The sequence below is a fragment of the Haliaeetus leucocephalus genome, unplaced genomic scaffold, assembly GCF_000737465.1.
Source record: "Haliaeetus leucocephalus isolate CR32 unplaced genomic scaffold, Haliaeetus_leucocephalus-4.0 Scaffold229, whole genome shotgun sequence".
Taxonomy (NCBI): Eukaryota; Metazoa; Chordata; class Aves; order Accipitriformes; family Accipitridae; genus Haliaeetus; species Haliaeetus leucocephalus.
This window is the reverse complement of record NW_010972665.1, coordinates 11,168,750-11,184,566: the sequence shown is the minus strand read 5'-3', so window position 1 is coordinate 11,184,566 and position 15,817 is coordinate 11,168,750. Positions and strand designations below refer to the sequence as shown.

General features: G+C 36.1%; 1 protein-coding gene across 1 annotated transcript in view; it reads right to left on the bottom strand.

Annotated features, from left to right (window-relative positions):
* The window catches only part of BICC1 (BicC family RNA binding protein 1), a 73,432-nt gene that overhangs the window by 15,344 nt on the left and 42,271 nt on the right, over positions 1-15,817 (bottom strand). The window contains exons 3-10 of the mRNA XM_010567888.1: positions 11,520-11,599; positions 10,169-10,327; positions 9,171-9,224; positions 7,979-8,173; positions 6,730-6,981; positions 2,877-3,008; positions 1,519-1,705; positions 61-219 (exon numbers count right to left, since the gene is read on the bottom strand). Of these exons, the coding sequence (XP_010566190.1) occupies positions 61-219; positions 1,519-1,705; positions 2,877-3,008; positions 6,730-6,981; positions 7,979-8,173; positions 9,171-9,224; positions 10,169-10,327; positions 11,520-11,599 (1,218 nt within the window). The remainder of the gene's footprint in view (positions 1-60; positions 220-1,518; positions 1,706-2,876; positions 3,009-6,729; positions 6,982-7,978; positions 8,174-9,170; positions 9,225-10,168; positions 10,328-11,519; positions 11,600-15,817) is intronic.

Below are 15,817 nucleotides of genomic sequence, written 5' to 3'. Positions count from 1 at the left end.
TGTCATTCTGCTGACTTAGTGTTGCACAGTTCATTTAATTCACATTTAACTTCTACCAACCTGTGGCATTTGTGTTAGCAAGAGATGTTGCCCATAACGTGGGACTAGGCGTGCCTGAACTTGGACTCTGCAAGGGACTCACAGAGCTATTAAGGGCATTCAACAGAGAGTTTGGAGCAGTTGAGGTGTTGACTGACAGGGCTGTTGGACCTAAAAGGCCTGCAAAAAATTATGCAAGTGGATATTTAGCTAAGACTTACAGAAAAACATTTTTCACAAAAGTACCAATTAGAAACAAACAAAACCCCACTAAATTGCACCAGCACGTATTTTTACAAACAAATTTTAGCCCTACCATCCCTTTGTATCTCCTCTGTTGCTTCTGTCAGTTTGTTTCAAAGAATCATCACGTAGAAACAAGAAAGCAACTCCACTACACAACCTTACTTTCATTTCTGACAATAACCTTTTCCTCAGAAGCTCCTATGAACGAACCACTACTTCCACAGTAAGAACTCTTCAATTCCATTTTGCATCTTCAATACTGACTGCAAGTCATCCCCCAAATGCATTCCCTCAAACCAGCTCTTCATGTAAGAGCATTCACAAGGCAGTTCAGCACTATACTCTAAAGAGGTAAAAAAGACCCCAACCCCAAAGTGCAGGCGTGACAGGAACAGTAACAAAAGCAGCATTAAAACCCACAGTCAAATAGCACAAACACTTGCCCTTATGTGACACCCAACAAAGCACACGACATGGAACTACGCAGTGCTCCTGGACAGCAGGTTGCAAGGGAGCCTGGTGGTTACGTGAGAACTCTTGAGTTTCAAGAATCAGTGTCAAGATTTGTCACTAAATTCCTCTGGGGCTACTTGGTTTTCTAGATATTTCTGATAATAGGGTATTTACAGAGCTTGAAAATAAAATGGTAATTCCAGTCTAGACTATGCACTGCTTCTATAAAATTACATTAAGACAGAAAGCTTACACATTTCTGTCCTAAATTTCATACTGATAAGCAAGGTCTAAACTAGTAGCATGTGCATCCCTCAGTTACAGTGAGATACAGCCAGAACCGAAATGTGGTGTTATGCTATGTTAACTTTCATGGTACTATTGACAGGCTTAAGTACCTACCCAAATTCAGAACAGCCTGAGACATCACAATATTGCCAAAGAAAGAAATTTCATTTGAAAAAGATTCTTCTGAAAGTTGTAAAAGCAATGTCCTACTTCACCTGTATTTCCCTCCCTTTCACTTTCAGCTGAATGGTTCGTGAGCTTCTGGAGGATTTTCTACAGAGATGAGCCACATACCTGATTACGAAAGCCTTGGAAGTTTTACAACAACAAGCCCTTGAAAGGCCAGATGCTTTTAGAATTCTCTAATGCTTTAAAATGATTCCTTATGCAAAACACACATCTGATCCTTTTTTCTGGCACAAGAGAATTAAGTTTCAAACAAATATAGATCTATAAAAAAATACAACGATATATATAGAATATAATGCATACCAAGCCCAGTGAGTCCTAGTCCTGCTGAAGACAAAATATCCAAACCAGGACAAGACAGGCCAACAGGGCACGAGACAGTAGACGGATTTGATGCTATGGTGACTCCACTACTCTCAAGTCCCAAGAGACATTTCCGTGCCTCATACATATTTAAGGCATTTCGTTCAACACTTTTTACAATCACAGACTGCAGGGAAAGAAAAAAACCAACAAAAAAGGAAAACCAATGAGTAACACAACTACATAACACAGACCTGCAACACACATAACTCTTCTTAATACACCTTCATGACTATCACTAAAATAGTGGTGTGAAACAACATGAGATAATGCCCATTAGCAACTATTCAAATTCAGTGGTGTTGATGTTACTATGATGTTTAGGGATTTTGTATGCACTTGATAACAAGAATGATGAAAGACCTTTCTGTCTAAGAAAAATAATTATCATTGTACCTTGGTGCTATTTGGTATACCAAATCTTAAGTGCCCCAAGATCTAGAGAAGTGAATCAACAATTAAAATCTCATCTTGTCTTTTATCTGAGGTCTATACCTTGAAGTGGACAAAAGAGTTGTTCATATTAAATTCAGCTATTAAATCCATAGCTGTCTGAAAATAAAGTAACAAATGCCTGGAAACTTAAATTACAGAAAACATTATTTGTTTCTTGTACATTCTCTACATGATGTTTCTTTGTATTGATTTTTATATATCCCTACACAGAGAAGCTTACTTATTGACACAAAGGAATGCTCGCTGAATATTTTGAAATTTTTGTCTGTTATGGCATTATAGACAACAATGCAGATAACAGAGTCACCTATCCATACTCGTCTGAACATTTTACAGTGAACATATCCCGTTAGAAGTATTTTGTAATTCTGTTTCTTGTGGTTCTTTTCAAGATCTTGTTTAGAACACACAGACTTTTCTCATAGTCTTATTACCTGGTTTTTTTTGGTTTTGTTTGGGTTTTTTTGTTTGTTTGTTTGTTTAATTCTGATTGCTAAAGAAACTGCAGTTATGTGGGAGAGCTGCAACTTAAGATGAATTTATTTAAAAACAAATTAAGAGTAGTTCTAGTCAGATACAATTTGCCGCCTCATAATTTATTCCTTTTATCAGTATATTACATACAAAAGCTAATCTCTGTATAGTCAAATACTTAATGAAACTCGAATTACCATAAAGGAGAGCTGTTGTAACATTTAAACTGATATTTCAAGCAGAAAATACATATGCCTTTTACAAGTTTATGATCCATTAAGTTAAGGAGGAGGAGCAGACATGTCAACTCATCAGCTCTGAAAAGTTGTCATGAAAGCCTAGAAAGAATGTATTAGCTTTTCACCAACCTTGCTTGGCTGCTTTGGCTTCGGCTTAATGCTTATGAAGACATCTAACTGCTCCATTAGCTGTGTTATAAACTGCGGTTCTACTTCAATTTCTTCCTTCATATCAAACATGAGCACAAGAGGAAGGCAACCCTGAAAAGACAAGACGCAAAAATTCATAAAACTTATAACCTACCCTTTTCCCATGAAAATGTTAGCAATAAACTGAAATATAGAGATTGTAACACATGTACATCATCACACAGTAAGTTCAGAAAAAATAACAAGGATGAAATTCTAAGTAAAGCCATTTCCTTGTATGCAAGAATACAGGTGTATCTTTCTACCCTGGAATTCTGAACAAACAGTTTGGTGGTATAAGGCTGAAATGATTTGTTGAATATTTGACATTCCAATCAGCACATACATACCCTGCATTAGCTATTTATACAGACGTAGAGGTGTCTAGAGGATTCAAATTCAGAAACCACAATTACCAATTAAATCAGAACAACATATTGTCAAGGAATTGATAGCAGGACTCTCACATACTCAAATGGCTCATGTTTGAGATAAGGAAACACAGAAATTTTTTCAGAACTCTAAGTCACCATTGCCTAAGTCTTAACTTTTACCTTTCTCTTCCCCTGTCCTAGATCAGCTAGATAAGTATTTTCTAGTGATATGGATGACATCTCTGAAACACCTGAAATACTAAAAATATTTTACTTAAGTAAAAAAAAAAACCCCACCCCTAAAAAAAGCCCGAACCCAAGAAACAACAACAAACTCAACGGTCACAGGATATCTAGAAATTTTTAGATTGCTACTTTTCATAAAGTAACAAAAATAGAGGGTACAAAGTCAGTGAAAAACAAATCCTACTTTTTACAAATTTAGATTCACAGTAAAGTAAACATAGTATCACACGTATAAGGAAAAAAGCCACAGTAAGATACATTCAAGAAAGTGGTCTGTCTTAATCAGTTTCCTGCTTTTGCTTCAGAATGAAAAGCAGCAAAGTGGTATATTTATTCTTCAGATCACTAGTTTGATATCATTTTATATTTAAATAGCACTTCTCAAGAGTACCACCTATAACTACACAGTACCTCCAAAACCTAAAGTAATTTTAACTTAAGGAAAATTAAAGAAAGGCATCTTAAATACTTTGACTTCAAGAAGACTGACAAACACAGCTTAACTCCACAAAGTGAACTTGCCTGAAAAGAACAAAGTCTATTTAAAAAACACTGAAATCGGTAATCAAGGATTTTATGGTAAGAGAACTGCTGAGAGCATTTCATACTTGGATTTTCCAAATGTTTTTGTAAAAAAAGTTGCAGAAAGTAATATGAGAAGCTCTCACTAAAAGCCTGCTGAATGAAAATGGAACTAAAGGTTAACAAGAAAAACAGGAGAAGCAGAAACTTCAAAGCTGAAATGTCAGGTTTTATAATCATATTAAAAGGCTCTTTTTTTTCTTTTATACTACTGCTTCATTATTGTATGTTTAGAGCACCTACATGATGATGATGAGAACAACAGGATCAAATAACGTTCTTTGATAGGAAGTCAGTGAACAAAACTAAGTTGTCAATGTCTTCTGTAATTAAATATAGTACGCTCCTCATTATTATATGCAAAACCCCAAAAAGTAGGTCTCAGTATTTTTTAGTAACAATCAAAATACAGCTGAAACCAAAGGGTTTGGGCTGAGGGGAAGACACAGAACAAGAACATTCTAAACAAGACTCCAAACCCCTCTTGCTTAGGTAAGTATTTAATTTTAAATCTCTACGTATTCTTTCTTCCTTTTACAGTTTGCCCTGTTCACTAGTATGAGTATTGTCTTAACCGCCTTGTTGAATATATTCCTGCAAGCAGCATGCCAGTGATTAGAAGCTGAGACTTGCAATGGTTGTCAGAGATAAGGGATATTCACAGTTTCTACACCATAGAATTCATAGCTCTCTCAACGAAATTAGTTACTAGTGGATATTAAAGTTTCCATTTAGACATACTGCTAAGCAATTTTTAAAGATAGCACCTAGACATGATGTGTCCTACTGTAAGGTATCTATGCACTGCATTGCATTTTCTGTTATTGTAAACTCTGCCTTAAATTTAGTCTGAGAATTACAGATCACAACAACTTAGTAGTTCAGAAAGACGTTATGGTATTTCTTTTCTTGGTATGGACGTTCAGATGCTTCTAGGTATTTCTAGGAGCTCTACAGAGATCAAATCACTATTTTTAAATCCCCTCTCCAATTCCATGGCACACTTGTGCTGCCCAACTGTGAAACAGCGTCAGTTGTTATTCTGACTGAATCCGAAGAGCTGGCAGGGGGCAATAACAACAGTGGCCACGGCAAGAAGGCCACCTTGCAGGAAATCACTCTGCAACACAGAAATCTCACCCCGCTGAACAATGCCCAAGAAGAAAACAAATCAAGTGAAATTTACTTCAAAAGAAGCTGAGAATGACTGCAGCTATCTACCTGTATGTAGGGATTGGCATGACTGGCATACTAAAGTGTGTTTATCTGAAGCTGAAAAATACTGGTTATACTAAGTTAGGAGTCAGAGGTTAAGTTTTTTTCTGGTTAGTTCTTCCCACAGCTTTTCAAGTTTTTATTGTTTAAAAAAGATATAGTCCTTCTTTGCAAAATTTGCTTTTAATACAACTGAAACAACAGTTTCAGGACATGTAATGCCTGTGAGTTGAAACAAACCGAGTCTCCCGGTCAGTACAGTTCTTAAAAGGTGATATAGTGGATGTGATGTGGGATACTAAGTTGTACTGATGTGTTTGGAATTAAATCAAACTTCAATATTTCAAAAAATGGCCCTCACATAATTCTAAGTTTCTAGAGTAAAGGTGTACTTTGATGCTCATATGATAGCTTGTTTGCATTTGTGTCTACATTATGAGCCTCCAGAAAAGTACTACTTAAACCTCACCAAGGAAATACAGAGAATAAGGCTATCTCTTGGTATTTACAGACAATAATATCCTAGAATATAATAATCATGAATATAACTGTATAAACAAAAAGGCACCATGGTGGGTTTTTTCCCCCAATATACAGCAAGGCACAGTGCAATGTAAGAGAGAGGTGGACTTCCGGAATTTAATGGTATCATGGGTTATCCTGATACCAGCTTTGAATTGGATTTGAGTCCACTCCTCCCATGTGGTGTTTGCGAATATCCATATATATTGAAAATCTGTGTACCAATGTTAGTACTACAACAATGCCTAAAGGTTTCTGTGAAGCTTAAAGACCACTATAACAAAAAACTGTACAAACAATAATAATAATATTCATCACCAGAGCTATTTTTATAAAAGGCCTTGTACTACTGAGGCTATGGTAAGAGAAAGAACATAAGACGCAGAATAAGTAATTATTTCCTATGGTTCCTCAGTCTCCTTGAAAACCCATCCACATAACGAGCTGAGAAATACCTGCCACTTCTTCCCAAAAGAAACCTATTTACCTGACAAACATGGAAAAGGCAGGTCGGCAAAACAAACCAAACAACCCACCACCCAACAACAACAAAACCCTCCAAAAATCTGCCTTCTACTCAGAAGCATATTGTTATTCTAAATTTAAATTGCTTATGTTGCATTTATATTACCAAGGTCATTTTTCAAATCATGATACCAGAGATTACAAATATTTTAGATAACTACAAACACTGACAAAAATAGGGCGCTCAACTGAACCAGCTTTTTGCAATGTGAGTAGTAATCCTTCGTATCTAAGGCCAACTTAGATTTGACCCATAAATACATGCAGAATGAGCATATTTTCTATAATCTGGCATTTTTTTTCAAGCAAGTTCCACTGAAAGTATTTACCATGAGATATTGCCTGGCAAGACAGACAGACTCAATCGTGCCCTGGAGGTAGACAGTGGATTTCTTCTGTGGGTTACTAGGGTCAGGGAAGTGGATTTGAGCACCAGTCCTCTGCATGATATGTTTGATGTTACTGCCATTTCGACCCATCATAAAGAGATGATGTTGCGCTGCAATGTCTAACTGTGTGCTCACAGGGATTGCAGAGGCCAGGCTCCCAGCTAGGTGTTCTAAAAGCATGGCTGTTCCTTCCTGCAGGGGAAGTGCAAGAAACCAGTGAAACAGTGCTCACAGGCGTACAAGACAACATTTCAGACTGTTTCCTTACTTGTCATGCATTCCACATTCAAGATAAAGAAAATTCTGTTTTGTTTAAAAACCCGATTGATTTGTTAAAGGTAACATATGGACTAAACTCTACATTTTATCTACAATCTACTATTCCCATTTTATGGCCAAAGGTAGCATTTAATTGCCATTGTAAAAGGCAGCAAGATGATGTGAAATGGTTTGGTCCCAACAGACCTTCTGTGCCCACATATAGCAATAAGAAAGTCGATAGAGATTTATTTGGGTAGGTCTACTTGCAAAATTTGTTTTTCAATTTTGGCCCAGGATGTTCTTACTGGCTTGAGATAGACCCATCCGAGACCACACCAATCTGTCACGCTGCCAGTTGTTAACAAGGAAACGTTTTTATTTCATTAAGATAAATAGGTTCATGGCAGTTCCTTTACTTGACTCTCAAATTCTCATCTCCCACTCCTGGTTTCGCAAGAATAGTTTTATTGCATGTTAGGGCAACTTTCAAGGTTAAATATTTAAGTGCACATTGAGAAGATCAAAGCATGAAGACGACATGGCGGGGGGTGTTTTGTGGTTGGTTTGGGTTTTTGGGGGTGGGGGATGGGGTGGGAGGTTGTGGTTTGGTTTGTTTTTTTCAATTAAAAGATCGGGAAGATTTGCACGTATTCCAGAATTGCTGGAAACCCAAACAGGGGTGCAAGAAATAAAACACAGACTAAACGCTTAGCACAAACAATGCTAAATCCTAAACTTAAAACTATTTCCTATGCATTTTTACACTTCACCTATACCAGTTTAAAAAACTCAAACCCTCAAGCTTCAAAAGTGATTATACAATAATAACATGTACTGATAAGGCAGGATATAACATTAATATAGTTCTTAAGTATCTAAATTATGAATATATTTATGACATGCAGAAACCTACTTAAGACGACATTACCTTCACAGCACTAGTGTTATTTTGTGACCCTCTGACAATGACTGTAGCACCATACATTCGAGAGCGTTGTTTAAAGGAAACTGAAATATTATACGTCTGACATATATGCTGAATCGTGGGAGAATTAGGATCTGGGATTGGTTGGAGAATTCCAGCAATAGGCAATTCAAACATGAGTACCAATGGAAGCAGCTCCTACAACAACATTGAAGAGCAAATATTGAAAACTGAAATCATACTCACTAAAACTACAACAATTTTATTACTGAATCACAATGTATTAGGTCAGTGATGATGAAACTGACATAACACATCCTCTGCCCAGGATTCATTGATAAAAATATTATCATATCTTGAGTTGGAAAAAGGCACCAATTTTCCCAGGGACACCAGAGTTTTTTGTTTTGCATAGGCTTTTTTCTTTGTTTCCCACCCCCTCTACCCCCAACAGCAGGATCTTTTGCAACTATGTAGTAACAATAAAGCCAGGTAATTTCCCATACTTATCCATGCAGACCTACAAACAGGTCAGTATTTGTAAAACTTCCTAGAGGACTCTGTTTTCTGTCACGAATTAATTGGAGCTCTGAAGTCAGCTACAAAGCTATGTAAACATCAGCTTCTTTCATGACTGTCAAGACCAAAGTTGTGTAAGTGACATACCTGACCACAAGAATTGCGAGAAAGTTTTCGCAATTTATTAGATTTATAATTATCCATGCCAGAATACACATACACGTCAAAACTAGAAGGTAAAGATAGGTAAGCGCTACAAGTGGAGGATGGAACTGAATTCCACCAAATTTTTTACACAAATTATGCATTAAACCAGTTAAAATTCAGAAGGCAGAAATTGCCTTTAAGTCATAGATTCACACAGGATGCCTGAGCTTCTACACCCATCTGTGGAGAGTAAGTTAAGATGTGATTTTAAACGCAGTATGGGATACTTCACATCTTGCTTATACTATAGACTTCATATTCAAGGTCCACCTTGGGCTAGTTAAAAATTTGGCCAGAATGTGAATCACTGTTTTTATGATACCCTTTGCATTTTACTCATATGGATATTCACACTTGTTCCTGTATTTCTGCTGTCTTTAAGACAGAGCCAGACAACCCTAGGGTTCTCAAAACTAATTTTTACTTTCAGGTATTTTCAAGGCAACACTATAATGAAGTAGACTATTACCCGAATTCTAACTCTTGCAGACTCCACTCCAGCTGGCTGTCCTGCAATAGACACCTAGAAGAGCAAGAAGATAGAAAACATAGCATCACATTTTCAAATAAGGCATTGGAAAAGTTACTCAGATATCCGTGTTCTCTTTTTAAGAAAAAATTTTTTAAAATCAACACTTATTTCACACCTGGTGACATCCTAAGTGTTCTCTAAACAGCTGCTGAAAACTAAAACCAATTTAAAAAAAATAATCTATGATTATAGCATCTTAGGTTACATAGGCTTAGGCAACTAAAAAAACCCTGATACATCAAACAATACAGTTGTTTGGATCAAATGATGGAATTACTACTGTGTACATGTGCTCAATACTGATATTTAATAGTAGGTTTTCCTGATTGTTTTGAAATGACTGTATTTTGCTTAGCAGCCACTAGGATGCACAAGAGGGAATTCTAAATACAGTGATGAAAGACTTGAAAGTAAACATTCCAGTAGTATTAGCGTTACAAAAGACGTACAATTCGGGTTCAACGACTTATTCTAATAAAGTTGAACTCTTACAATAGGACATTAATTTTTGCTAGCTATCCACCAAGTGCAGTTCTCAACTAAGTCACACCACAAGCAAAAAGCACCAAGAAATTAATCAATATGCTAAATAAGTCTGGTGTTGAACATGAAAAAAAAAAATGTACAAAAGCAGTGGTTTTCATACTGCTTCTCTACCGTTCACACTAAGTTGTTGACTTCTGTATGCTCAAAATAATTTTAGTTTAAAAAATTAAAATAATTCCTGAGCCATCAGAAATTGCTTCCATCTGTTTTTAAAGATGGGCTCACTTAGGAAGTCCCATGCTTTCCACATAGTGAAAATACCAAAAATCTATTTCCCTGAACATGAACTCACCATCCCCCAAAACCTCAAATTGATGAAAAAACCTTAGAAATGTTTTATACTCTCAGGAACTACAGTATAAATGAGTTAAATGTTAAATAATACTTACTTGGTTGCTTTTCTCTGCTTGATTATTCCTATTTGAGTCTGGAAAATGGATATGGCATCCTGTTTCCTCCATCACCTTTTTAATATTATTGCCACCTTTACCTATCACATGAGAATGTTCTGTATGTGAAACATCCATCTTCAAGGTTACCCGATTGCTCTGGAAATCAAGCACTCATGATTAGATTTGTTCACAGCAGAACCTGAGGTTTTGGGTTTTTTTTAGAGTAATGCAACTTCAAGAATGACATTCAAAACTGCATTTCCAAAGTATTTTTGCCATGGCTTAACTTCTACTCAAGTAAGATGTTTTTAATATGGATCATAGTCAGATGCTAAACCATTCACATTTTCTTTCCAATGAGGAAATAACATGGGAGTAAATACCCCAAAGATAAGTCTTCAAAAAATGTCTAAGGCTTTGAAAACATGCTCTAGCTTTTATCAACTGTGACTTAAATTAGAATGGATAGCAAAAGGACATTTATTTTAATTCTGTGTTATTTCAATTGCAGTCACACACCCCCTGTCTGATCGGAAAGGATCATATGATGAAGACTTTGGCAAATCAAAGCCATGGGACCTAAAATAACAGTTTTTTTTCCTCCTTCAACAAACTTACCAATTTTTTCTGGTACAACAATTTTTAAAATAAATAAACACTTCCTACAGCTGTTCTTAAAAGCTATATTGTTAACAGTCCATAATAATGTTGTTAATAGTTGTTCAAAAAATGGCACTTATCACCAGGGTGTTCCTTTTGGCATTGTTTAGATTATCAAAAAGTTGGCATACAACTATGCAGAAGCCATGCACACTGCCCCAAAAGACTTGCTTTCACATGAAAAGAAAATCTGAGGAACATCTGAGACCACTGGCCAAAATGTAGACATTTTAGAAATTCTGGTCCTAATATTTCAGAGCATAAGAATGCAGTAACAGTTAAAAATAGAACTGCATAAATGCTCCTAAAAATTGAATTTCAAACAGAAATAAAATTTTAGGTTTGCTGAAGTGGCTGCAAAATCTACTGTTTGCAGTAAAGCTGTACTTCAGATTTTAAAGTAAAAAACCCAATCCAATGAACAAACTATGCATGCTTTTAGCCATATGGCTGGAAATATTATTTCTATATAGTTCAGATCTGGAAAAAGTGCTTTAAGCAAGTATTTTCTTGTAGCATGTTTAAATATGTGTGTATACACCAAATATCAACATCCAGAAGGAATATATTGGAGACTTTGCTTTGGAGCGTCCACAAATACCTTGTGTTTAAATGAGCCCATTTAAAGAGATCAATGTCACCACAAAATTAGGGGTTAAGGTGTCATTCTAAATAAGTTCTTTCTTACTTTTGTATCCAGGACCGACATGATTTTCTCTTTTGCTTCTTTAACATTTTCCTTTTTTCCAGAGACTTTAATATGGGGATCTATAAAAGAAATACAGACTTGTAAGAAAAATACAATAAAATATCTATCAAAAATTTCCTCACTGCTTAAATAAATTTGAATCCATTATTTACAGTTCAGCAATAAACTGTACCACCAGCCTTTGGGATTCAGCTAAAAACCAAATGTATTGTTCCATCCCTTCAGCCCCATGATTAGGATTACCAGGTGAATTTATTAAACACGATAACCAACTTAAAATAAATAGAAATCAAATGCCAAATGTACATCACAGTATCACAGGTCTGCAATGCAATTGTGTAGCTAAGCCATCGTGTCTTCTCAAACAAGTATTAACGAAGGACAACTAAAAGCTTTTTTGACAGCCTTACTCAAGCTTAATATAGACAATGCCTAAGAAAAACTCCCACCAAACTCAAACCCACCCTCATCATCACTTCATTATTCTTAGTCTCTAGAACTATCCTATCCTTTGCAGTTTTAAACTGGCAATATAGGTGCCTCCACCAGAAGTTTTCTGATTGAAGTTACCAAATCAAATTTAAATGACACCAATCAAGTCTCTGAAGTGGCAAGTCTATAAATTAAGATTTTCTACTAAGCTACATACCCAGGAGAAACACCAGCTGATGGCAGTTTTTGCCCTGTGAGGTCTAAAATATTGATTCTGCAACACAATTCAGTTTACACTATAATTTTCAGACCATTGTCCTTGAAACAGCAGAAGGTGTTGTGCTGAGCTACCAGGTACAGTTCTGCATCCTGGAACATACGCCTCGTCAGAAAGTACAGAACTGACTTTGGAACTAAATAAAGTATCAATTACTCAAAAAAGTGTGAAAATTACACATTAGATAGTTTAGCAGCACCACCTGGTGTCCAGAAGCACGAAGTGCCACAACACAAAATTACTGTCAAAACGTTAAATATAGGTTCAATTAAAACAAAAACATCCTCAAGTACCACCCAAATTTCTAAGCGTTAGACACAAGGATAGGATTTTGCATGTGATACCTATTTCTTTTTCCCCAGTTCTTGAGTCCTCTGCCCTTTTGCAGTGTAACAGCACTTTTTCTCCTGTGATGGGATGAACTATTCTCAAAAAAAAAAAAAAAATTCCAACCCCTCTTCTGGCTAATGAATTAATCTAATTCATTATGCTAGACAGATACATACATCTTAGGGTATATAAAAGTAAATATATTCTCAGCAGGAGTAAACATAGCCATAACACAACATACCTGCCTTTCCCATCATCTCAATCACTGAAATCACTTCACTACTACAGAAATGCCAAATAATACAGCTTCAGATTGTAAACCTGTTGTATTCAATTGAAAATTGAAACTGTTTAAGCCATGCCTGGATACTCTTTTCATTCCAACAATAAAAAAACTTCTAGTCTTTACCACTGGGAAGTTCTGAGCACATTCCGCTGGGCATACAGAAACGCTGAAGGAACACAGGATTCACTGCCAAGTTTCATGAAAGTCAAGAAAAATGCAGCATTTTGAGTTCCGAGAAACAGATATATTTCATTTTTAAAAGTGGAAAAACTGTAGATGCAAAAACATGCTATGCACACAGAATCTACACAAGCTCCAAGAATCTGCTGCTTCAGCCTTTTCACAATGGAGAAAAGTAAAAAACCAAAAACAATAACAAAAAAAACCAAACCAAAAAACCAAACCAAAGTAGTCTTAAGGGCAATTTTTCTTTTCTTTTTTAAGTTGACAGTAAGCCATGTGGTTCTAATGTGTTTAAGCTGTGAATGATATTTGAAGTGGATGTCGCAGGCACAATTTCCCAGAAGCAGATTCTAGCACACTATGTATGCTCCAAGTACTCTTCAGAGGCAACCAGGAAAAACACAAAACCAGACCGCCACCACTTTGGGCTTGATTTTCACATATTTGTAAACATCATATTTTAATACATATTTGGTACAAGTATGAAAAATATCCAAAATCAAGCCTGGCATCCTATTAGTACCAAAGAAGGTTACTAGCATTCTATAATACTATTTGTTTAGCCATGGGTGAAAATACATTTTAGAATACCTATTTTCTCCATTTCTCATCTCAGTTGGACTTCTCTTTTTTTGTGGATACAGGACAGCTTCAGCAAAAAATCCTGTATTTCTACGTTTAACCTTTCTTTTTAGAGGAAAAAAGCTCATTTACTCACTTCAAAAACAAAAGCAAAGAAGAATCCACAAAGCAAAAACAATTCTAAAATATACTACGAAATTTTTCAAAATCAGTCTTCAGTATCCTCTCCTTAATTCTTCTCAATGACACAGGGGTTGGTAATGGATATGAAACAACTTGTTTTTAAGTTAACAGAATTCTTCCTTTGAGACTTGCTCACCCTTTCATTCAATGAAACACAATTTAGATATGACATCCACATCAAAATTTTGCATGAGAAAAGTGACTTGCAACCAATAGATTTTGAGTTCTTTGAACTGGCTTTGTAGGATTTGAAAAGTACTTTGAAATTATGCATGATCTGCAGGGAAACCAACAGGTACCCAAATAATACTGAACCAACGAACAAACAGGTCACTTCAGGAATTGAGTAAAAATTCAGAGAGGCAACTGGATCATATAATCTGGTTTTCTGTATATTACAGACCCTTCAATTTCTTAAATATACCTCTCTATGGAATCAATTAGCTTGCCTGCATTGCAGCTCCTCTGGAAAATGTGGAAAACTGTCTGCTCTAATTGTTCACCAGTTTCAGCCTCCCAGATTTGTGCCCCATTTCTCACACTTGGGCTTACTGGTTCTTGTTCTACCTTCCCCTCCACCCCTAGCCCCTGGGAGATTAAAGAACCTTTAGTGTTCAATAGTGTCTTCCAGTGAAGGTCCATATATGCTAATCCATCAACTATCATTGCACCAACTCTTTTTCTGAACTCAACCCTAAATACTCTCATTTGACCAATCATTAAGGAAAATCAGCTAGAGAAGCTGCCTGTTTTTTTCCTAGCTAAATTACTTATTTTGGAAGTAAAGGACTTAGTTTCTGTCTTTAAACACTATACCACAGGCAGATTTACCAGGAGACAATCAAAAGGCAAGTTTCTCCCAAACTTCTTGCAAGCCCAGTGCAGATCAGTCTGCATTTGACCTCAAACGACTGTCTGCTAAATAGAGAAAACCTGTCACTAATGGAATCAACATTTACCTTCAGTTTCAGCTTTGTGGCTAATCCAAACTATTTTATTGAAAAGTCTGAAGCTGGATAGCATCTGAAAATTGTTTTCAGGATTTCTATCTGAGTAGGAATGAAATGACCATGTAAGGTCTTTGTGCATCTATACAAGGGAGTAATTAAAACAGTTGACTTAGGATTCCTAAATGTTTTCTGAAGCTGTTGCCACAAATAAGGAGCCAAATACATTAAAAATGGTTCCAGACAGTTTATTACTTCTTGGCACCACAAACTTAGGGTGTTTGGTACTTGCACATGACAAGCAATGTCTGCTTGCTATTGTATTTACATTAGACAGGGCTGAACATAAAACTTTTCCCTGCCACCTCTTTCCCAGGTGCAACTATTTATTCCACAGATTAACAATTATTTTTTTTAATTTAGAAAAAAATTTACTACCTTGCCTTAGTACTAAGACAAAAACATTTTTTACATAAAGGTCTACAGTTAATATTTGAAATACCTACAGGGTGTGACTATAGTAATGAACTCTCAATAAAGTCCAAAACAAGATAAACGACACTCTCTAAAGCGTGAAGAGGTCTGTTGGGCATAAAGGTATAGCAGGTGTAATCTACGTATAGTACTGTCAGTACAGAGAAGCATAAAATCACCCTCCAGTCAGTATCCAGACTGACCTGATTGACCACAGCACCTGCACACAGCCTTAACTGGAATGAGATCACCCATTGAACAAGATTGACCAATTCCCACAGAAATGGCTCTTGCTGCAACTGGGACCATAACAATGCCATTTTTGTCCAGGTGACAACTGGATCAGATCACCAAGATGTTATGCCATACTTCATCCCTGAGGAACACTGGTTTTGGTACCAATTTTAAATGGAAAAAAAAGAAAATCCCACATCCCTGCCTTTTTTTTTTTCTAAAGCTTTTGAATACAACTAGAAGTATACTTTAAATAAAAGTAGAGTTAGAGCAAGGAACAGATGCCTACCATGAATGAAGAAATGAGACACCAAAGCTTTACAAACTTTTTAAGTACAGACCAAAGGCT